The 24,130-nt window shown below is 41.9% G+C and overlaps 2 protein-coding genes across 2 annotated transcripts; one reads left to right on the top strand and one right to left on the bottom strand.

Annotated features, from left to right (window-relative positions):
* Nucleotides 1-846: 846 nt before the first annotated feature.
* Nucleotides 847-3,662, bottom strand: LOC135550622 (zinc finger protein 467-like). The gene is made up of 2 exons (XM_064981609.1): nt 2,245-3,662; nt 847-2,145 (listed from the first exon to the last, which is right to left on the bottom strand). The coding sequence occupies exons 1-2, from the start codon at nt 2,867-2,869 to the stop codon at nt 1,406-1,408; spliced, it is 1,365 nt and encodes a 454-aa protein (XP_064837681.1). The 5' UTR covers nt 2,870-3,662; the 3' UTR covers nt 847-1,405.
* A 6,294-nt stretch (nt 3,663-9,956) lies between these two features.
* On the top strand, nt 9,957-24,108 carry LOC135550621 (guanine nucleotide-binding protein G(I)/G(S)/G(T) subunit beta-2). The gene is made up of 10 exons (XM_064981608.1): nt 9,957-10,799; nt 18,783-18,886; nt 19,508-19,546; nt 19,790-19,896; nt 20,027-20,090; nt 20,515-20,677; nt 21,128-21,194; nt 21,998-22,199; nt 22,408-22,624; nt 22,884-24,108. The coding sequence occupies exons 2-10, from the start codon at nt 18,830-18,832 to the stop codon at nt 22,988-22,990; spliced, it is 1,023 nt and encodes a 340-aa protein (XP_064837680.1). The 5' UTR covers nt 9,957-10,799; nt 18,783-18,829; the 3' UTR covers nt 22,991-24,108.
* Nucleotides 24,109-24,130: the final 22 nt, after the last annotated feature.

Raw genomic sequence — 24,130 nt, 5'->3', positions numbered from 1 at the left:
TTTAGAGGGAAAAGGGGGAGGCTTGCATGCCGAAGAACACCATCCCAACCGTGAAGTACGGGGGTGGCAGATTCATGTTGTGGGGGTGCTTTGCTGCAGAAGGGACTGGTATACTTCACAAAATAGATGGCATCATGAGGCAGGGAAATTTATGTGGATATATTGAAGCAACATCTCAAGACATCAGTCACAAAGTTAAATGCTTGGTCGCAAATGGGTCTTCCAAATGGACAATGACCCCAAGATACTTCCAAAGTTCCAAAAATGGCTTAAGGACAAAGTCAAGGTATTGGAATGGCCATCACAAAGCCCTGACCTCAATCCTATAGAAAATTTGTGGGCAGAACTGAAAATGCGTGTGCGAGCAATGAGGCCTACAAACCTGACTGTTACACCAGCTCTGTCAGGGGGAATGGCCCAAAATTTACCCAACGTATTGTGGGAAGCTTGAGGAAGGCTACCCGAAAAGTTTGACCCAATTAAACAATTTAAAGGCAACGACACCAAATAATAATTGAGTGCATGTAAACTTCTGACCCACTGGGAATGTGATGAAAGAAATAAAAGCTGAAATAAATCAGTATTATTTTGACATTTCACATTCTTAAAATAAAGTGGTGATCCTAACTGACCTAAGACAAGGAATTTTTACTAGGATTAAATGTCAGGAATTGTGGAAAAACTTTAAAATGTATTTGGGAAAGGTGTATGTAAACTTCAGACTTCAACTGTATGTCTATGTCCTGGGATTTCTGCTAATCACATTAGCTCAACCATCCCACAGGGGGGGGGGGGGGGGAACACATATCCCAAAGAGGTTTTAAACAAAATAATCAGATAATACTGTGAAAGTGTCACTTTTTATTGGTAAATTGTCAAAAACTTTATGTAAATGCATTGCTGTTCAAAATGAACTGGCTAACTCACACAGTTCCATATAAAAACAATACACCAGAATAATAATTTAAAATGCATATCACTTCCCTGTTATGGGCTATTTATGGCATTAAACTGTTGATAATGGCAATGTGATACCTATAAAAACACACCAATGATTTCTGCATTGTGATCCCAACTCAGCTAAAGTATTCTGTATTTCCATTTTATACAAAATCATATTTTTAAAGTAAATGGAAATCAACCCTTTATGCAAAATGGCTGTATGAACCTTTCCAGGTGGAATCTGCAAACCTCTCATATCTATGACATCATAATGAACACCCTTTTATGCCAATGAACAACAAAATTGTGAACAAGTAGAAAAGAGAATAAATATGACTCTATACACAATCAGCTTGTCTACATTGTCAATTTAATAATATTAACTTCTGATTAGGATGACCTTAACACAAATAATCACATTTATCAAATGTGTGTGTATGAATGTGTACCAAATCCATCCTGATCAGGAATCCAGGGACTGTGAGTGGTGGTGTGGCCATGTGTAGGAGGGCCCTGCTTGAAGTAAAGACAGTGATGGGTGGGGTGTGGTGGGAGAAGGTGAGTGGGTCAGCCTGTGCTTCTTGAGCTGGCCCAGCTCCCTGAAACAGCAGCCACACTGGGCACAGCGGTAGGGCCTCTCCCCAGTGTGGATGCGCTGGTGCTTATGCAGACTGTCCAGGTGGCGGAAACGCTTCTCGCAATACCTGCAAGGATATGGCCTCTCACCCGTGTGAATGCGCTGGTGTGTCTTCAGACAGTAGAAGCGACGGAAGCCCCGGCCACACACGTTGCAGCGATGCACCTTATCTGAGCTCTCCCTTCTGACTTCAAAAGCCCCAACAAGACCAGGGCCTTCTACAATAGGTGGGACAAAGCCCATGAAGTTACCATCATTGTCATGGTTATCGATGTGAGTTGGCATCTGTGGCGGCAGTTGTGATGATTCAGGGAGGTGTGACTCCAGCATACTAGGTAACTCAGGGTCGTTTTCAATTTTAACTGTTGCTTTGACTTCTTGCACCTCATCCAGCACCTGGATCAGGCCCAGGTCATTCACATTGCCTGCTGGGTGACTCGGACCCATCTCAAATTCAAAGTTGGTAATAGAGGTTCTGTGAGGGACCTCTACTGCCACTGTATCCCCCTCCTGCTCGTGTGGAATTCTTCTAGAGTCCTCTAATCCACTTGCCCTGACTTTGTACTCTGAAAGAGATGAATGACATCATCATGACCAGTGAGCAGGAGACTTTTCACTTATTGAGTGCATGCAAGTATTGATGTCTGTGTCCGGCGTAAGCCTACCTTTCTCTACAACTCCATCATCCGTGATGTAGAATTGATCCTCTGTATCCTCCTCAGTGTGTTGAGGTGAACTTTCAACTTCTACTTGTGGCGCTTTGGATGTTTGTGAAGAATTGGAGCAAGAGACAGTGGAGGAGGATGTCCGTATTCCTCTCAAGCTTGAGCTGCTCCTGGGCCATTCATGCTGCACTGTTGGTAAGCAAAGACCTACACTCGGGAGTGATTTCGAAAACTGGGATCGTGTGGATGAGGCTCGAAACGACTTGGGCACACGGGTCGTGCCCCTGTTCAGCATGCTGGATGGACTCTCCGTACCAGGACCTAATGTACCTGATCTAGGATGGTTGTGATTAAGGAGTAAACACTGTTTGATGTTGTTCTCGGCTGCTGTCATGTAGTACCGTACAGCGTTGAGTTCACCCTCCGATAGCTCAAGTCTCTCTCTCAAACCTTGGTTCTCACGATGAGACTCAGCAGCGGCAGTCCGAGCTGCGGTCATTTTGATGCCGACTACCCTGGCAGTTTCCTTTAAAACGGTTTCAACAGCACACCTTACTGCCCGTTCGATGGTCGATGCAAGTTCATTTTGGAGGAAAGAGACACTGGCCTCCATCGTCAGACTCATGGTAGTGATTAGCTAGATGGGACGTTTCCCAACAGTTCTAATAAGCAAGCTACAACAAGAGGCTCAGGATTCAGTCCTTGTTTTGTAAGCAAGGTAGCTAGCTAGCAACTGCGTTAGCTACGTAACTCCGCTACTTAGCAAGCTAACGTTAAATGTCCAGCTAGCCGCTCTGGCATGATACACGAGTGACAGTCATTTTAAAGAGTTTTTAAATCAAACAAACTGAACAACTCAATAACTCATACATTGAGTCAACTTGTTTCTCAGATGTTCTTACTCAAAAACGTGGTAATAACTTGTGTTAAATGTTTTGCTAGCTCACCTTTCTTCTTCTCTGAGGTTTTATGGCAACCAGGCAGACTACAAATTGTGGTCCACAACTATATAAACTGTATTTCCGCCACCTACTGTACGGAGTAGTGAACTTGGGGGGAAAAAAATATTCCAGGAAAAATTACATATAAAAAAAAACAAAAATAAATAATAGAGCATCCCACTCTTTCAGTCACATACCGATCGATATCACATCCCTGCACAGGCTCGGGGGCCTGGGAGAGGGAACATTTGCGGCCAGTAGGCCTAATCCCTGCAATGTTTCAACCGTTCCTTCCTGAAGACCCCAAAACATTTCTGCGCAGATTATGGGCGCGTTCCTCTTCCCAGGCGTTGCTGACGCATACAGCTAACCACGTCATATGTTATATCAATCTGGTGCCGGACGGCACAGTCGATGAGGCTAGTAGCGTAGCAAAGTCTATATTATTTTTATAACTAACCCCATTTTTATAATTGACCAGAGCCTATTGTTTCAAATGGGAGCAAATTAATCATAGTGGGCAGAACAAGCAAGGGGGTGGGCAGAGCCAAGCACGAGCGAGCGAGGTCCTATTTGTGCGTTCTCGCATTTATTTGCATATTTCCGTTGGGGAACGCCTACGCTGTGAAGTGCGCGTTTGCAATTTTTAATTTTTTAAAACTCAATTCGCTCTTGCGCTCCTTCTAAACAATGCAATTTTTAGAAACAAAGGGTAAGGTCTACAAAACTCAGTCCACTCGGTTTGTTACAGATTCTACTTTTGGAAACAGAAAACTGTGTGGAGATCAAATGTTTCATCAATGCATTTGCAGAATGTCCGCCAAAATCCCATTTCGCCACATCTTCTTCCACTGCTTGCCACTGGGCTTCCTTTTTTCTCTCTTTTTTTTTGACACTGAGCTTCCTCTCATCACCATATTTGGTAGGGAGTTGAAATGCCGACCAGATGTTTCACATATTTCATCTGGTGAAATATCTGGCTCATTGTTGTATCTGTGATTATATCCTGTTTCTTGGACTTCTTGTTTACAAGCTCACCCAGAGATGAAGTGGAAGAGACGCCCAACTCGGTGGAAATTCTCTTCCCCTCCAGCAGGTGGCGGTTTTTCGTTGTTTCTCCCACCAAGCAAGGAGTTTTTGTATGGAGGTCAATGAGTGTCGAATTTGGTCAATAAAATGATTAATGGATTATTTTTTTATTTACTTAAACCTTCATTTAACTAGGCAAGTCAGTTAAGAACAAGTTCTTATTTACAATGACGGCCTACCCCGATCAAACCTTAACCCGGACAATTGTGCACTGCCCTATGAGACTCCCAATCACGACCGGCTGCGATACAGCCTGGAATCAAACCAGGGTCTGTAGTGACACCTCTAGCACTGAGATGCAGTGTCTTAGACCGCTGCACCACTCAGGAGCCCTATTTGCTAAGTGAGATTTATTTGATCAAATAGAAATGTCCTAATTTTTTAATTGTTAAGAGTGTACTGATATAAGTAGGACACGTGTCATCCCGGCAACTTTGAGAAAAAACACTTTATAACAGTTATCTTGAGATGGCTATGTATATTAGGAAATGCATATTAGGAAATGAGGCTAGTAACATAGCAACTCTCTCCATTGAATACAAGCGGTTGAGGTCAACAACCCTCATCGAATATTCAAATAATGATTACAATAATGAGATGTATTTGGCACGCCTCACCATGCATCAACTTTTGTGTGTCGCTTAGTTATGGCGTCAAATGAGGTACAGTGGAGGAGGAGCATTGTGGGCCTTGTAGTTCTAGCAGAGGGCAGACAGACCCAATGTCGTGCAATGACCATACAGTCATTTTAACCAGCATTACTTACATAACAGCATAGAGAGACAGCTAAAATAGGGGAAAGTATAGTATAGGTCTAGTACTGACAGAGGGTCAGATGTTACGAGTCTAGGATGATGTGAAAGTGAAATTCTCTATATCCTTTCAAAAAAGCCCAAATGCACCTAACATAACTAGCTAGCTCCTCGAATATCACATAGAAACATTATTTGATGGAATATGACACTCTCATATCATGTTTTTTAATCCCTCCAGGTGACAATGGCTTCCAAACATGACAATAAATGAATGGTATTCTTCAATATTGCTTCTTTTTAAGGTCACAATTTTCCAGATCATTGTTAAATAACTATGTGGCCAATAATGACTCTGTTCATTTGTTTTGGAATTAGCCATTTCCAGAGCCATATATTTATAAAAGCTGGGCCAATGCAGTTTCTGCATTATGATACATTTACATGTGTTAGGTTCTTAATTTTCAGAGTAAATAACTCACGGACATTAGAGAAGCTTAACCAAGTTTAATTCTTCCCAAAGGGTTGTTACAGCTGTAATTCAGACAAAGACATGTTCCCATCATCACAAATATATATACTCCACTTTAGACACTCCTCCTTCTCTCCAATCCTTACATCTTATGGTTCCACAGGAAGAGGGTAACATGATAATATAACCATTATTTCGCCCTTCAGGAGATCTGACCTGACCTCCTGACCTCAACCCCTCCTTCGCCTAATCCACAGATGTCCTCTCGTATCACCTACCGCACTCCCGTGACTCTCTCCCATTCCTATCATACCCTTGCATTCAGTGTCCTTGGGAACAAAGCTTCATATTGATGTGACCCAACAACGGCTCCAAGGACTAGTAGGTGACATTCTCTTAAAATGGGAACACATTATATTTTAGGACAATTGTGGTCTCTATGTTTTGTTAAATGTTCCACTGCCACCCACTGTTTAAGCAAAGAATTGAACATCAAATCAGCCTCTTGGACTTCGGACATTTCTTGCATGCAAAAAATGGAGCACAAAATGCACAATTGTGTTTATCTAAAGGTTTAATCAGGAAAAGCTTTATGGTCCAATGATAAGAGTGGTCACCCAGTTTTGGAATTTACTCGAGCTAACCATGCCTTTTTACGTAAAGCATATGTACTGTTGTGGGCTAAATCAGGGTCACACAGAGTGTTTCCTGGTAGCCTCAAACAAATCTACTTTGAAACAAAAGTGTACACCTCACACACGTGGTTATGGGCTTAAAATAAAAGATGACACCTGTACCATATACAGAGCATTCGAAAAGTATTCAGACCCCTTGACTTTTGCCCCATTTTGTTACATTACACCCTTATTCTAAAACGGATTAAAATGTTTTTTCTTTCTCACCAATCTACACACAATACCCCATAATGACAACGCAAAAACAGGTTTTTCAAAAGTTTTGCAAATCTATTAAACATAAAAAATGGAAATGTCACATTTACATAACTATTCAGACCCTTTACTCAGTACTTTGTTAAATCACCTTTGGCACCAATTACAGCCTTGAGTCTTCCAGGGTATGATGCTACAAGCTTGGCACACCTGCATTTGGGGAGTTTCTCCCATTCTTCTCTGGAGATTCTCTCAAACTCTGTCAGGTTGGATGGGGAGCCTCACTGCACAGCTATTTTCAGGTCTCTCCGGAGATTATTTCAGGTCTCTCCGGGCTCTGGCTGGGCCACTCAAAGACTTAGAGACTTGTCCCAAAGCCACTCCTGTGTTGCCATGGCTGTGTGCTTAGGGTCGTTGTCCTGTTGGAAGGTGAACCTTCACCCCAGTCTGAGGTCTTGAGCTCTCTGGAGAAGGTTTTCATTTTCTCTCTGTACTTTGTTCCATTCATTTTTCCCTCAATCCTTACTAGTCTTCCAGTTCCTGCCACTGAAAAACATCCCCACAGTATGATGCTGCAACCACCATGCTTCACCGTTGGGATGGTGCCAGGTTTCCTCCGAACATTAGGATTGTGCCAGGTTTCCTCCGAACATGACGCTTGTCATTCAGGCCAAAGAGTTAAATGTTGGTTTCTTCAGACCAGAGAATTTTGTTTCTCAATGTCTGAGAGTCCTTTAGGTGCCTTTTGGCAAAGTCCAAGAGGATTGTCGTGTGCCTTTTACTGAGGAGTGGCTTCCGTTTGGCCACTCTACCATAAAGGCCTGATTGGTGGAGTGCTGCAGAGATGGTTTCCCCTCTGAAAGGTTCTCCCATCTCCACAGAGAAACTCTGGAGCTCTTTCAGAGTGACCATCAGGTTCTTGGTCACCTTCTTGACCAAGGCCCTTCTTCCCTGATTGCTCAGTTTGGCCAGGCTGCCAGCACTAGGAAGAGTCCTGGTGGTTCCAAACTTCTTCCATTTAAGAATGATGGAGACCACTGTGTTCTTGGGGACCTTCAATGCTGCAGAAATGTTTTGGTACCGTTCCCCAGATCTGTGCCTCGACACAATCATGTCTCAGGGCTCTACGGACAATATCTTTGACCTCATGGTTTGTTTTTTGCTCTGACATGCACTGTCAACTGTGGGACCTACCTGTGGGATAGGTGTGTGCCTTTCCAAATCATGTTCAATCAATTTAATGTACCACAGATGGACTCCAATCAAGTTGTAGAAACATCTCAAGGATGATCAATGGAAACAGGATGCACCTGAGATTAATTTTGAGTCTCATAGCAAAGGGCTCGAATACTTATGTAATTAAACATTTATGTAATTGTTTTTGCTTTGTCATTATGTGGCAGAGGGGTGTAGATTGATGAGGGAAAAAAATATTTCATCCATTTTAGAATAAGGCTGTAACGTAACAAAATGTGGAAAAGGTCAAGGGGTCTGAATACTTTCCGAATGCACTGCAGAGTTGAAATATATTTCATTTTGAGTTTGCATGCCAATATTACACTGCATATACATCACAGGAGACTGACATGTAACACAACTGTTTGACATAGAAACACTGGATTTCCAGCATTAAAAATAAATACATGTTTATTCATTATGAAATTCTGAAAAATATTAATGACATTCCACCCATGAGGCCACTAAAGGTCGTTTGACTGCAGAAAAGGGCTATGTGTGGACTTTGCTCTGATTACGGGGAACCCCTATTGGAACTAAAAAATCTGACGATGTATGCTCATGAGTAGTTCAAGTAAGACATTTTTAGTGGCACGTATAATATGTGCATGCATGCGTCTTTTCAATCTGTGGATGTATGGCTCCTTGTGTCCATCTCTTTGCTCAAGCCCTTGCTGTTGCTAGGCAACCTATCCTCATTTACTACAGTCCCTTATGGGGCCTGCAGAGGGACAGGGCAGGTGGGATGTACCATTGCCTTACTTTGTGTAGGGGGATGATGCTTGTCCCTGCCTCTAATATTGCTGCCTTGCTGTTTCACTAACTTGCATGTCCAAGCCCTATAACCCCTTTGTCTGAAACAGAGTGCACTGCAACCAGACCCAAAGAAGGTAGTCTACTGTATTATGTTGAACTTCAAAGCACACCTTTCAGCTTTTCCAATTACTTTTTGGAATGCACTGACACACAAAGTGTCAAAGAAAGCAAATCATGCGTTCCCTTTAGATGTGTGTTGATCATTCACCTATCCACGGACTATGGCAGGTCTCGACACCAATTCAACCAAAACCAGTCACTGGGTTTCTGGGGTAAGCCCCCCCCCCCAAAAAAAAATAAAATAAAATCTTGTTTTAGCTGGGAGTAAGCATAATTATATAGAAATTGAGAGCTTTTTTTGTTATTGTTTTGTTGTTTAAAATGCATTCTCTCAGAAAGTCCAATGTTTTTTTGTTGTCTTTCTTTGAAGAAACAGCCATTTTGACTGATCGAAGGCCTAGGTTTCCCCCTACCCTGGGGTCATTATTATGAATAAGAATTATTGGTTTGTTTGGTCCAATTTTGAACAATGCTCTACTCCAGTTAAACCATAGAATATATTTATCAGGCCTATATTGCCATTTAGAACCAGCTGCTTGTTTCTAGTTTACTCCTGTCTTACAAATGCATTACAATATAAGGATATAATGATTATGCATATTGTGTTTGTTTCTGTGTGTGTGCATGCTTGTGTCTGTGTGTGTGTGTGCATGTGCACACCTCTCTGTCTCTCTATCGTACTCTAAAGTGTATACAGTTCAATGACAGTTTAAAAATGCATTATATAGCCCATAAGAATATAATTATTATGCAAATGACGTGTGTATTCTGTATTGTGTGTGTTTGTGTTTTGTGTGTGTACGCACAGGTCTCTGACCTCTCTATTGCACTGTAATGTTCACACAGTCAATGACAGTAAATAAAGCGAAAGTAAAAAAAAAAAAAAAAACGTGACAGACAGATGATTTCGAAATTAGCCGATTACTCCCTATCATGAAAATAAAACCATGGCTTGATAAAACCCCAGCAGCTCTCACCAGCCTATGGCCTTGCACTTTCTCTCTCACACACACATCTGTTAATTATAAAAAATAATTAAAGGAACCCTTAGTTACATCTCCAGAGTAATTAGGCTACTCTGAGGTATTAATTACACAAGTAGTTTAATCAAAAAGTGAAGGGGAAGAAGTAAGACATCGGCTATGCTGAATGATGAGTTGAGGCCCATTGGAGCAACTTCAACAGTTATTTGGTTCTTGGTGGGTGGGCAGTCATTTTCCTATAGGCTAGTGGAAGTAGTTAACGCTATAATCGCACACTGCAGTGAGGGATAGTCTGATTAGTCAATAACTAAGACGCGAAAGGGTTATCATAGAGTAGACAAATGCGACCCTGTGATGATCTAAATCTTCAGTAGGCCGAGGACCTTCTGACAGTCATCCCACCCGTATCCAGTAGACACCAGAGGGGGGTTCTAAAATGGTACAGCCCGAAATGGGTGTGGTTGAATCGTGTTTATGAGATCTAACGTTAGCAAGCGCAGATTTCATCTGAAACTACGTTATTGTGTTAGATGTATTAGAATTCTGCAATTTAGAGATAAAAATAAAATAACACCTCATGTGAATATACATTATTGCATGCTATTATTTTATTTATTTATTTGTGTACCGATGGGTGGGTTTCCTGTACCTCCGGCAAGATAGCCTTTTTTAAATTGTATTTATATTTTTCTCTCAAGAGCTTAAGCCTGTGTTTTGCAATTTATTTAATAATTCATTTTTGACGAGGAGGCGGCGGTCATTACGAAGCGAGGGAGTGAGAGGAGAGAGGGAGGAGGAAGAGATCCGCGAACTAGCAAGGGAGGAAGGAAGCGAGGATCAAGAAAAATACAATCAAGAGAAAAGCGGAGCATAGAAAACCCATTTATTAATTTCATAAGGTTCAGTGCATTTTCTTTGATGCGTGGACAGACTGCAATTGTGTTCAACTCGCTCCAACAAAGATGTTTTCGAGTTTATGAAGGTCTCGGGCGTAGAAAGGCAAACCATTCTGAAGAGGAAACGGGAACACAACAGCAGATCTCATCTTTTCAAGAGGTCCAATCAAACGGAGATATGGTGTCTCTGTACTTCGATCTTTAATATTTATTTGTACAGCCTACATTGGAGATACTCTGAGCAAGAATTTAGAAGACAAGGAGCAGAGAGGATATTGAAAATATCTACATATTTTTGACCCTATCTTGTTTTCTAAAGAAAAAAGGGGCCAATAAACACCCCCAGCCTTTTTGAAACATTGCATCCAGATATTTTTTTCGAGAAAGACCAGCAACCTCATCGGAAGCATTAACTAACAGGTAGCCAGCCATCCATTATAAAATGCTGTCAGAATTGTCTTGGATGTAAGATGGCTGGATGATGATGGGCCTATTCATGACTATGCTCATCATTTCGATGAAATAGTTTTTCATCTGTATTTTTTGGTAAATATATACATATGGACAAACATCCCCACTGTACAAATTGTTTTATATCTGCGTATAGCATAACTTGCTGTACATTATTACGATAACCTATATTAATAGAAAACCCCTTAAGCGTTTGCATATTTAGCGGCTACGAAAAATGACAGGGTTGCCAGGGTGTCAGTACAATTAACCGTGAATGCCCATGGCTCACTGCTATAATAATCGAATTATGGCCTTAAATTCATCAAGTTACTGCTACCTATGTCAAGTAGCTCTATACATTTGTAGGTAGCCTAGGCTACTGTTGCTTGCAGTGAGGGAGTAGCCGTCTGAGTTGCGCCGCAAGGCCGATGTAGGCAACCTATTTGTTGATCAGGGAGGGCTGTATAACATTGTCTGTGCTGCTATCTGACCTTAAAATGGATTTCACATTCAATGCAAGGAATTTGTTTAGATTTCTAGAAATTATACCGAACGTCAATCCAATGACGCTAATATATTATGCTTAAAATGAGTTTACCAGTCTTGCTTCTCTGTGAAATATCAACCGAATAGACCAGTAGGCCTATCATTTACTGTGCATGAACATAAGGGGTGTGGCCACATTGTCATTTTGCATAATTCTTCCAAAGCAGAAGCATGTCTTTGACCCATAGTTTAGGTCAATTATCATTGGTTATCTCTTGTTTTAGAGAAAAGGCTTAAAGAGATATTATGGTTACATTTTAGCCCACATATTCTAAGCACTGGACACGTGGGTTGTTCGGTACAATATATATCATCACTATTCAGCAGTGTTCCATCATCTGGCCTTCTGTAACAATCTGTCTCTTTGTGATGGGCGTCCAGGGCCCTGCGCACATGTGGATTGGAATAAGATTGGCGATAGCAGCACCATTTTAACAATTATTACATATACAGATTAAAGTGAGCGTTAAAATATAGCATTCCATTCATAGAGAATTCACTGTGTGGAACACATCCTGGCCTAGATGGGGCACTTTAAGTTCTTGTCTTCTGTGTATTTTACAATTGTTGTACATCTGCAATAGGCTTACAACACTAATTTATGTAAATGATGCCTTCAGTCCACAGCATCAAGAACAACCTGTGCACCCCTGCACCCCCCCTTCCCCCCCCACACACACACACACCTGAGTAGAGGTCCACAACCAGTTCTCAATAAGGAACATTTCATCCAGTTTACTCTGTGATTTGTGGCCTTTGATACAGCTTTCTAAATGATTTTTAACAGTGGACAAACATTTCAATTCTACCAGAAGTCCTTTCATACAGTGATGTTCTTGCGGAAGGGTTAGGAACAGGATTTTGTGTCCAGACATTATGGGATTGGTTTGGTTACTACCTGGTGAGGTGAATTGCATTGTGATAACAAAGTCCAAGAAAGCATGTGGAAAGGAGGAAACCAAAAATGGGGCATTTGATGATGTCAATGGGCGATTGCGTCTCATCACATTTCATGATGCCCACTCCTCTCCTCTCCCACCCTGGTGTCTGGTGATGATGCACCACCACCACCCCCCTTAGAGCTTTATTGGCTAAATGAGCAGCTGTGCCAGGAGACTGTGACCCACTCATTTCCTCCTGTCGCCTTCCATTAGTGCTGTGTGATCCATCTGGTTGGAGGTTCCCCCAGGGAACAATGACCCAGCTAATTGCTCGTCTCCCTAGCCTAGTAGATGGCGATGGTGTGGATGTTTCTGGTTGTTTGTGCATGTGAAGTTGGAAGCCTTTAATAACATGGAACATGTGATGTGAGTGTTAGGTAATGCTAACTAACTATGAGGCACTGGGATTAGAGGAATATATGAAAAATGTGAACACTACCTGTGACACTACCTGATACATGCAGTCTACAGTCTACCTGTGAACAATACCTGATACATGCAGTCTACAGTCTACCTGTGAACAATACCTGATACATGCAGTCTACAGTCTACCTGTGAACAATACCTGATACATGCAGTCTACAGTCTACCTGTGAACAATACCTGATACATGCAGTCTACAGTCTACCTGTGAACAATACCTGATACATGCAGTCTACAGTCTACCTGTGAACACTACCTGTGATACTACCTGATACATGCAGTCTACAGTCTACCTGTGAACAATACCTGATACATGCAGTCTACAGTCTACCTGTGATACTACCTGATACATGCAGTCTACAGTCTACCTGTGATACTACCTGATACATGCAGTCTACAGTCTACCTGTGTTACTACCTGATACATGCAGTCTTCCTGTGATACTACCTGATACATGCAGTCTACAGTCTACCTGTGAACACTACCTGATACATGCAGTCTACAGTCTACCTAGGATACTACCTGATACATGCAGTCTGCGGTCTACCTGTGATACTACCTGATACATGCAGTCTACAGTCTGTGAATGCATGTTCTTTTTTAATATCTGTGTTTTCCAAGTACCGGTGCACTGCCACCGACAGTGGTATAGTATTGACAGCGATGCAAATCTAATGTGCAAAACGGAGTAGAATGGTTAGAGGTATTTCATTGGTGTCTAACGGATTTGAATAGGCCCACCAACTCATGTAAATACTTGTGCCCAATTTGGGATAGAATTTGAATGTGAAACCTCTCTCTCGCTCTCTCTCTCTCTCTCTCTCTCTCTCTCTCTCTTGTGGGGTTGGATGTAGATGGGAGGATTACTTATTACCCCTGGGTCCAATTTATAATTCTATTGATGTTGGGCGATTAGTCAGTGTTTCAATTCATCCCAAAGACGTTCGATGGGGTTGAGGTCAGTGTTCTGTGCAACCCAGTCAAGTTCTTTTACACTGATCTCAACAAACCATTTCTGTACGGACTCCGCTTTGTGCACAGGGGCATTGTCATGCTGAAACATGAAACTGTTGCAAAGAAAGCACAGAATCGTCTAGAATGTCATTGTATGCTGTAGTGTTAAGATTTCCCTTCACTGGAACTAAGGTGCCTAGCCCAAACCATAATAACAGCCCCAGACCATTATCCCCGGGCGCCAAAGACATGGATGACGATTTAAGGCAGCCCCCAGCACCTCTCAAATTCAGAGGGGTTGGGTCAAATGTGGAAAACACATTTCAGTTGAATACATCCTTTCCCTTTTCTCCTCCACCAAACTTTACAGTTGTCACTATGCATTCAGAAGGTGAAGCGTGATTCATCACTCCAGGGAACGCATTTCCACTGCTCCAGAGTTCAATGGCGACGAGCTTCACACCGCTCCAGCCAATGCTTGACATTGCGCATGGTGATCTTAGGCTTGTGTGCGGCTACTCGGCCATGGAAACCCATTTCATGAAGCTCCCTGCTAACAACTCTTGTGCTGATGTTGTTTCCAGAGGCAGTTTGGAACTTGGTAGTGAGTGTTGCAACCGAGGACAGACGATTTTTACACGCTTCAGCACTTGACGGTCCTGTACTGTGAGCTTGTGTGGCCTACCACTTTGCGGCTGAGCCATTGTTGCTCCTAGACATTTCCACCTCAGAATAACAGCACTTGTAGTTGACCGGGGCAGCTCCAGGAGGGTAGAAATGTGCAGAACTGATTTGTTGGAAAGGTGGCATGCTATGATGGTGCCACGTTGAGCTTTTCAGTAAAGTCACTGAGCTCTTCAGCAAGGCCATTGTACTGCCAATGTTTGTCTATGGAGATTGCATGGCTGTATGCTTTATTGTATACACCTGTCAGTAACGGGTGTGGCTAATTTTGAAGGGGGTCAACACATACAACACATACTTTTGTATATATAGTGTATATATACAGTACCAGTCAAAATTCTGGACAGCTACTCATTCAAGAGTTTTTCTTTATTTTTTTACTATTTTCTACATTGTATAATAATAATGAAGACATCAAAACTATGAAATAACATACATGGAATCATGTAGTAGCCAAAAGACCCTGACTCGGACTCTGCTGCAGAGGGAAAAGTTAATTAGAGTTAACTGCACATCTGAAATTGCAGCCCAAATAAATGCTTCAGAGTTCAAGTAACAGACACATCGCAACATCAACTATTCAAAGGATACGGCGTGAATCAGGCCTTCATGGTCCAATTGCTGCAAAGAAACCACTACTAAATGATACCAATAAGAAGAAGAAGAGACTTGCTTGGGCCTAGAAACATGAGTAATGGACATTAGACTGGTGGAAATCTGTCCTTTGGTCTGATGAATCCTAATGTGAGATATTTGGTTCCAACCCCTGTGTCTTTGTGAAATGCAGAGTAGGTGAATGGATGATCTCCACGTGTGGTTCCCACCGTGAAGCATGGAGGAGGAGGTGTGGGGGTGCTTTGCTGGTGACACTGTGTGATTTATTTAGAATTCAAGGCACACTTAACCAGCATGGCTACCTCAGCATTCTACAGCGATATGCCATCCCATCTGGTTTGCGCTTAGTTCCACTATCATTTGTTTTCAACAGGACAATGACGCAACACACCTCCAGGCTGTGTAAGGTCTATTTGACCAAGAGGGAGAGTGATGGAGTGGTGAATCAGATGACCTGGCCTCCACAATCACCCGACCCAATTGAGATGGTTTGGGATGAATTGGACTGCAGAGTGAAGGAAAAGCAGCCAACAAGTGCTCAGCATTTGTGGCAACTCCTTCAAGACAGCTGGAAAAGCATTCCTTAGGAAGCTGGTTGAGAGTATGCGTGTACAAAGATGTCAAGGCATAGGGTGGCTACTTTGAAGGATCTAAAATAAAAAATATAATTTGATTTGTTTAACAGTTTTGGTTACTACATGATTCTATATGTGTTATTTCATAGGTTTTTTTTGTCTTCACTATTATTCTACAATGTAGAAAATATAAAGAAAAGCCCTTGAATGAGACCTCAAACATTTGACCGGTACTGTATATGTATATAATGGTGTGTACTGTAGAGAGTATGGACCGTATATGAATAGAAAATATGTGTACAGCAGTAGTTATATAGGATGAGCCTTGACTAGAACACAGTATATACATATGACAGTAATGGTAACAATGTGATGGTAACAATATACAGTTGAAGTCGGAAGGTTACATACACTTAGGTTGGAGTCATTAAAACTTGTTTTTCAACCACTCAACAAATATCTTGTTAACCAACTATAGTTTGGCTAGTCGGGTAGGACATCTACTTTGTGCATGACACAAGTACTTTTTCCAACAATTGTTTACAGACAGATTATTTCACTTATAATTCACTATCACAATTCCAGTGGGTCAGAAGTTTACATACACTAAGTTGACTGTGCCTTTAAACAGCTTGGAAAATTCCATAAAATTATGTCATGGCTTTAGAAGCTTCTGATAGGCTACTTGACATCATTTGAGTCAATTGAAGGTGTACCTGTGGATGTATTTCAAGGCCTACCTTCAAACTCTTTGCCACTTTGCTTGACATCATGGGAAAATAAAAATAAATCAGCCAAGGCCTCAGAAAAAAATGGTAGACCTTCACAAGTCTGGTTCATCCTTGGGAGCAATTTCCAAACGCCTGAAGGTACCACGTTCATCTGTATAAACAATAGTATGCAAGTATAAACACCATGGGACCACGCAGCCCTCATACCGCTCAGGAAGGAGACGCGTTCTGTCTCCTAGAAATGAACGTACTTTGGTGCGAAAAGTGCAAATCAATCCCACAACAACTGCAAAGGACCTTGTGAAGATGCTGGAATCAGGTACAAAAGTATCTTTTTTTCCACAGTAAAACGAGTCCTATATCGACACAACCTGAAAGGCCACTCAGCAAGGAAGAAGCCACTGGTTCTTCCTTGCTGATTGTACTTTTTAGAGAAATGTCCTCTGGTCTTATGAAACAAAAAATATAACTTTTTGGCCATAATGACCATTGTTATGTTTGGAGGAAAAAGGGGGAGGCTTGCATGCCGAAGAACACCATCCCAACCGTGAAGCACAGGTGGCAGCATCATGTTGTGGGGGTGCTTTGCTGCAGGAGTGACTGGTGCACTTCAGAAAATAGATGGCATCATGAGGGTGGAAAATGAAGTGGATATATTGAAGCAACATCTCAAGACATCAGTCAGGAAGTTAAAGCTTGGTCACAAATGGGTCTTCCAAATGGGCAATGACCCCAAGCATACTTCTAAAGTTATGACAAAATGGCTTAAGGACAACAAAGTCAAGATATTGGAGTGGCCATCACAAATCCCTGACCTCAATCCCATAGAAAATTTGTGGGGAGAACTGAAAAAGCATGTGCGAGCAAGGAGGCCGACAAACCTGAACTGAAAAAGCATGTGCGAGCAAGGAAGCCGACAAACCTGACTCAGTAAACACCAGCTCTGTCAGGAGGAATGGGGCAAAATTCACCCAACTTATTGTGGGAAGCTTGTGGAAGGCTACCTGAAACGTTTGACCCAAGTTCAACAATTTAAAGGCAATGCTACCAAATACTAATTGAGTGTATGTAAACTTCTGACCCACTGGGAATGTGATGAAATAAATAATAAAAGCTGAAATATTCTGACATTTCACATTCTTAAAATAAAGTGGAGATTCTAACTGGCCTAAGACAGGGAATGTTTACTAGTATTACATTTCAGGAATTGTGAAGAACTGAGTTTAAATTTATTTGGTTAAGGTGTATGTAAACTTCCGACTTCAACTGCTGGTCTAGTGCAGTGTTTCCCAAACTCAGTCCTGTAGCGCTGTGTAGTGCTAGGGCAACAAGCAAAACTTACACCCCTTGGGGTCCCCAGGACCGAGTTTGGGAAACACTTGTCTAATGGGTGAAAAATGGAGTAATTTGGAAATGTAGTTTGTTATAATGCTAGTATCAGACATTTTCAGGAGGATATTTCACTAGGTGATCCAGATCCTGCTGTAAAATATTTTCAGAGCACAGTATGCCTTCATTTTGTAAATGTAATGTGTGAACAACAGATCACTAGTACGTGAGGCTGTTAAAGAGAAAAACATTAGTTTTGATATGGCAGATTGAACAAATTGACATTTTTGTGTCCACCAAAATTGACCATAATCGTTGGAAATGTTGAATCATTAACAAGTCGTTGTAAAATATAGTAAGAAACAGGCAATAACATGGTAGTTATGGAAAAATTCCACTGCCAAATTCTTTGAATGACAGCTATGCTAAATAGAGATTCAAAACTGCTTTAACACACGTTGCATGCATCAACCAATGGTTGTTCAATGTGTCTGTAATAAATAACAAATGCTGCCTGCAGTAATCCAAATCTTGTTTCCGTGCATTACATTGTTTGTGGATATCAGAGAGCCCATTTAATGATGAAGCGCTTTCTCAGATTATACCAGATTAGAGATTATTCTCCACTGATAAACCAGACAGGGCTGTACAAACATAAACATACAGATTACAAGCTTTCCATATTTTACATGTGCTGTGTTGGTAAACCATGCACTTAAAATACTGAATTAAGTATTATTTTACCATTTATATACCCAATTTACTCAATCTAGCTGCCGCTCCGCAGCCATGTTTGTGATGGTGTAAAACAACTAGCCTCCGGGTGAAACATGCCAAAAGGATTATGATGAGATCACACCCATTGATCAGGTTGAGACCAGCAGAGGACCACAAGACCTCTGATGTAGTTTGATGCAATTACTCACCATGATAACACTGCAATCAAATCATTCAACCTGATACGCATGCTATGTCATTACATTACAAGCAGATGATTGGTTTGTTCTGACGCAGGCACTGTCCATCATTCTATTTTGACGTTTCTTCTCTTCGACGGAATCCTAACTTTGAACTCTATCACTCTCCTGGCAATCTGCATGAATGTTTTAAGTTTCACCTTTCATCCTATTTCCCATCCTTTGTTCCCGCCAGGTGACTGTTTGAGTGACAGAGGATATCGTCGAGGCCAGGGATCCAAAATGAGCGAGCTGGAGCAGCTGCGTCAGGAGGCGGAACAACTTAGGAACCAGATAAGAGTATGGCCGCGTTCTCCTGCTCACACGTTGCATGCATCAACCAATGGTTGCGTGTCTTATCAATGTGCACTGTAGTCGGGCACTAGATTACTATACATATGATGTCGTTAGCTGACACATAAAATACCTATCTAGACGAAGTAAGATCAGGCATGCGTTAGCAACGTCTGAGCAGCGGAACACAGCCCAATTGTGATCTTTTTTTTGCTGATTGGTCTTTTGATCAATCAGTTCAGCTCTTTTGCCAATACTTGGGCAAAAGATCAGAATTGGTGTGCCTGTGTAAACGCAGCCAGAATGTCACTGATCTGGGCCCACATTTACAAAGTCCCAGAGCCTTGGAGTGCTGATCTAGGATCAGTTTTACCTTTTACTGTAGATCATAAAGAATGAGATTACAGGATATGGACAGAAGGACCTGAACCTAGATCAGCAGTCCTACTCTGACGCTTTATGATCTCAATTAAAGCAGTAAAACCATTGGGTTTAGGAGAGAAGGGGGATGGTGGAAAAGGGAGTTGGCCTAATGAACCATATGGAGAGGTGGGGGGGTTGACCTGGGTAAGATTGAGGGAGAATGCTAATGCTTGTCTAACCACTCTCTGTTTCTCTGTCTCTTAGGATGCCAGGAAAGCATGTGGGGACTCAACCCTAACACAGGTAAGTAGCACACATGCCCACATAAAAGACAACATGATTATAAACACATAGCCACATAAAAGACAGTATGATTGGTATAGATGTGTCTTGTGTCTGGAAGCCATTTAAGAACACGGTCAATAAAAGTGTTTATCAATGCCTTAACCGACATACAATATAGCTTACAGTACATTACATTGCCACATTAACCCTGTGATGAACTTGTCTTCACAATACTTTTCTGTGTGTTTGTGTGTCAACCAGATAACAGCAGGTCTGGATCCAGTGGGGAGGATTCAGATGCGGACGAGGCGCACTCTTCGTGGCCATCTGGCTAAGATCTATGCCATGCACTGGGGCACAGACTCTAGGTGGGTGTAACGTTATGCCAACCCCTTAGGGGGCTTATCCCTCTCTCTTCACACTCTCACTCATGGTGGTACAAGCTGTGCTTGTTTTGAGTAGGTATAATACAATGGTTCTACCTCTTTGTCTCCACAGACTCCTGGTCAGCGCCTCTCAAGATGGAAAACTGATAATCTGGGACAGCTACACCACTAACAAGGTGAGAGCTGCACCCAAATAACAATAATAACAACAACAATCTCCCCGAGAGGCCTGACTAGGTTGACTCACTGTCTGCCTTCAGGAATTGGAAGTTAAATGGGAGCACACTAAAGACCTTCCTTTACTAGGAATGTGTGTTTGACTCATCTCATAATCTGCTTACATCATAACCACCCAGAGTCACTTTGACATTCAAACATTGTAAATTACATTATGCAACGGCACCCAGAAAAGACCCCCACAATTCAGTATAGGGGAAGCACAATGGACTATTATTGTGCTACTTCTGCTGTGTCTGGATTTGGACCTGGAGCAGGACTCATGCCTGGCCGCAGTTGTGATGCTACTCTCCTTCTCCATGGCCATGCCTTTATTCTGTGACACACAGTGACCAACTCTTATCCCCCCCCCCCCCCCTCCAGATGCATGCTATCCCCCTGCGCTCCTCCTGGGTGATGACCTGTGCATATGCCCCCTCTGGTAACTACGTGGCCTGTGGAGGTCTGGACAACATTTGCTCCATCTACTGCTTGAAGACCCGTGAGGGCAACGTCAGGGTCAGCAGGGAATTACCTGGACACACAGGTGAAGAAGCACTACTACACACAAATACCTATGTGACAAAAAGCTTGAGGGATTTTGTGTTCATTTTCCTTTGAGAAATCATAGAAGTGTCTTAGCTAGGTTATGTGATTGTATTTGAACCTCCCTGACTCTTAACTTCCCCTGTGGCACTACATATGGTTGTGTATGCAGTTCAGTTGTGTATTCCTACCTGTCCCTCGGTGAGCCCCAGGTTCCAAACAAGGATGACTTTAATTCACATGGCTAATTAGTCACAGAGCAACACAATTATAATGACCTGAGACATCCGCTAGAATGTCCCTTAGCTGCGTTACAGTGCTAGCTCACCTGTGGCTTCAAATGAGTCACATTCTGTAGCATGAGTATTGTTGTAGTTAAGTCTCTGTAGGAGTAACATGCATTGATATGCTGCAGTCAGTGTTCTAATAGATGTTTTTATTTGTGCTACAGGTTACCTGTCCTGTTGCCGTTTCATCGATGACAATCAAATCATCACAAGCTCAGGAGACACTACCTGGTGAGTCCTGATGGATTAGTTACCAAGGCTGATGGAGAATGCAAATATAAATATACTATACCTCCCACATTTTAGCGTCCCCCTCGTGAAAGCGAAGCTACTTTAAAATGTAAAAAAAAAAGTTAATTTCTTGCAATTCCTACACATTTTTCCATAGGGTAGAGGAAGGTGTTTGCAGTTTTTATATGATAACTGATGATCAATTAGTCCCACCACGGTCGGTAATTCAATCATTCTTACTACAAGTTTAGATTGGTAAATTAGTCTAGCGGCCAGCAAAATGTTTTTTTGCTGACATGGGCTAATTGCGCATGGCCACAACCACATGTCCCAATTGCACCTTGTGTATTCTATTATTCTAACTCTCAACAGTAAGTTGAGACCCCGACCTGAGTTCCAAAAAAGATATACAGTACCAGTCAAAAGTTTGGACACACCTACTCATTCCTGGGTTTTTTCTTTATTTGTACTATTTTCTACATTGTAGAATAATAGTGAAGACATCATATAAATATATTTTGATATGTTTAACACTTTTTTGGTTACTACATGATTCCATATGTGTTATTCCATAGATTTGACATCTTCAATTATTATTCTACAATGTAAAAATAAAGAAACCCTTGAATGAGCAGGTGTGTCCAAACGTTTTACTGGTACTGAATATATTTTCCTACAAAAGGGCCAGTTGCCCATCCCTGGTCTATACTGGTACTAGCTATGAGCTAACCCAAACTTACACTTAAAATGGTCTAATAACAGCTGTTAAATCCAGTGGATCCCTGTTCTGTTCTCTCCCCCAGTGCGCTGTGGGACATCGAGACCAGCCAGCAGACCACAGTGTTTTCGGGCCACAGCGGTGACGTCATGAGCCTGTCTCTGTCCCCAGACTTCCGCACCTTTGTGTCCGGAGCCTGTGACGCCTCCATTAAGCTGTGGGACATCAGGGACAGCATGTGCCGACAGACGTTCACGGGCCATGAGTCTGACATCAACGCAGTCTGTGTGAGTGTGCTGAAAAGCTGGGGGCCACTGGTGACCTGCTTTCTGGTTCATGTCATGGCATTAAGCCAGGATACCATAGACATGTCACTGTTCCCAAAGTCCTTCATGTTAGTTGCACTAGCTAATGCTAATGTTTAATCTACCTAATGCTAGGTGCATGGCTAGCTGATCTACCATGTCTGTCCCTCCCTCTCTCTTTCCTCCCCAGTTCTTTCCCAACGGCAGCGCCTTTGCCACCGGCTCTGACGACGCCACCTGCAGGCTGTTTGACCTGCGCGCCGACCAGGAACTCAGCCTGTACTCTCACGACAACATCATCTGTGGCATCACCTCCGTGGCCTTCTCCAGATCCGGACGGCTGCTACTGGCCGGCTACGACGACTTCAACTGCAACATCTGGGACGCCATGAAGGGAGATCGAGCAGGTCAGTGGAGTATTAGGGAGTGGCTGTCATTTAGGTGGCAGCCATTGTTGTTTCTGACTATTCATCAGACCAATGACTGATATCAGAAAAGACAATGGAATATCTTCTGATTTTATTGAAATGTTAAGACTTCAATTCACAAGCTGATCTCAGTAAAGTTTAATTCAACTCTCCACTAAGGGATCCCTGTGTTAAGGGGTATTGATAAGATGGCTAACTATGAAACCTGATGACATTTGTTTTTCCCTCTCTGTGTCAGGAGTGTTAGCTGGCCATGACAATCGTGTGAGCTGTCTAGGCGTGACTGATGATGGCATGGCTGTGGCCACTGGGTCCTGGGACAGCTTCCTCAAGATCTGGAACTGACAAGTTACCTGAGCCATGCGCGCGCACACACATACACACACATTATTGATCATACAAAGTATTCACATCTCACATTTTGGTACACATAGTTTGCACACTGTATTCACACTGTACGTAAAGATGTACACATACACATTGAAACATTGTACATAATATATATATAACGGCAATTAGGTATGAGTTTACACAGACACACATGCCACTTGCAATTTGACATGTTACCAATCCCATTGTATGCAGGAAGAGTCCACCAGAATTACAAACAAATGCCAACACTACCCACAACTGATATGTACACAGCACACACTCGAGTACCATATGTCATTGGAGCCACCATAAAAGATGTGACAAAATTCAATAAAATCCTCATCTGCTAAACTAAAACACACACATACATGCACACACACACACACACACACACATATACAGTACATGTTTATTTCTGAGAGAAACTCTATCCCTTGAGCTAAATGGGGGAGAGGTAGTTATTGGACAATTCTGTTTTTCGTTTGTTTACTCAGTCCCAAATACCCCTAAAATGGATTTTCTGTGCTACAGTAGATGTGTGTCTCTGTGACAGGGTGAAAAAAGTGACAGTAGTGGGAATAGACTGATGTGCTGGAAAAGCAAGAGAATAAGTGAATCCATTAACACTCGAGAGAGACTACAGACAGGGAGATAGAGCCGACTTTCCAGTGACACTGTTAAAGGAAAATCAAGATAAACCATCAATTCTTAAAGTTTCTCCTGGCTCAAACAAAATGCTATCATGTAGTTACTGTTTTTATAGATATGTACACCCACATAAGTAAATATGATAGTTTTGGTTTTGATGTTTTTGTTGTATTAATTTTTTTTTTTTTACGCTTATTTTATTCATGTTTTCCCTGTGTGCCTCAGATACACTTTAAGGATAATTAATAGAGAATAATGAAATTAAACTAAATGAAATCAATAAAATGAGAGATTCATAAGAAGAGTGAGAAATGGATTATCAAGAGACAACTCTCAAATAAGCAGGGGCAATATTCATACTTTGACTTTGTCAATATATTATGTCAACTTTATGATGGTATACATTGTACATACTATTAATAAATACACGTAGCCTCTTGCCAGTTTCGGCCAGTTGTGTGTACT

Source organism: Oncorhynchus masou, chromosome 12 (assembly GCF_036934945.1).
Source record: "Oncorhynchus masou masou isolate Uvic2021 chromosome 12, UVic_Omas_1.1, whole genome shotgun sequence".
Taxonomy (NCBI): Eukaryota; Metazoa; Chordata; class Actinopteri; order Salmoniformes; family Salmonidae; genus Oncorhynchus; species Oncorhynchus masou.
The sequence above is the reverse complement of the archived record's forward strand: the minus strand, read 5'-3'. Positions and strand labels throughout refer to the sequence as shown.

Bases quoted from the DNA above. Each gene is read 5' to 3' on its own strand.
- LOC135550622 (XM_064981609.1), bottom strand. From the start codon at position 2,869: ATGAGTCTGACGATGGAGGCCAGTGTCTCTTTCCTCCAAAATGAACTT. The intron at 2,146-2,244 runs GTAGGCTTACGC...CATCTCTTTCAG, and splicing joins TGATGGAGTTGTAGAGAAAG to AGTACAAAGTCAGGGCAAGT.
- LOC135550621 (XM_064981608.1), top strand. From the start codon at position 18,830: ATGAGCGAGCTGGAGCAGCTGCGTCAGGAGGCGGAACAACTTAGGAAC. The intron at 18,887-19,507 runs GTATGGCCGCGT...TCTGTCTCTTAG, and splicing joins AACTTAGGAACCAGATAAGA to GATGCCAGGAAAGCATGTGG. The intron at 19,547-19,789 runs GTAAGTAGCACA...TGTGTCAACCAG, and splicing joins GGGACTCAACCCTAACACAG to ATAACAGCAGGTCTGGATCC.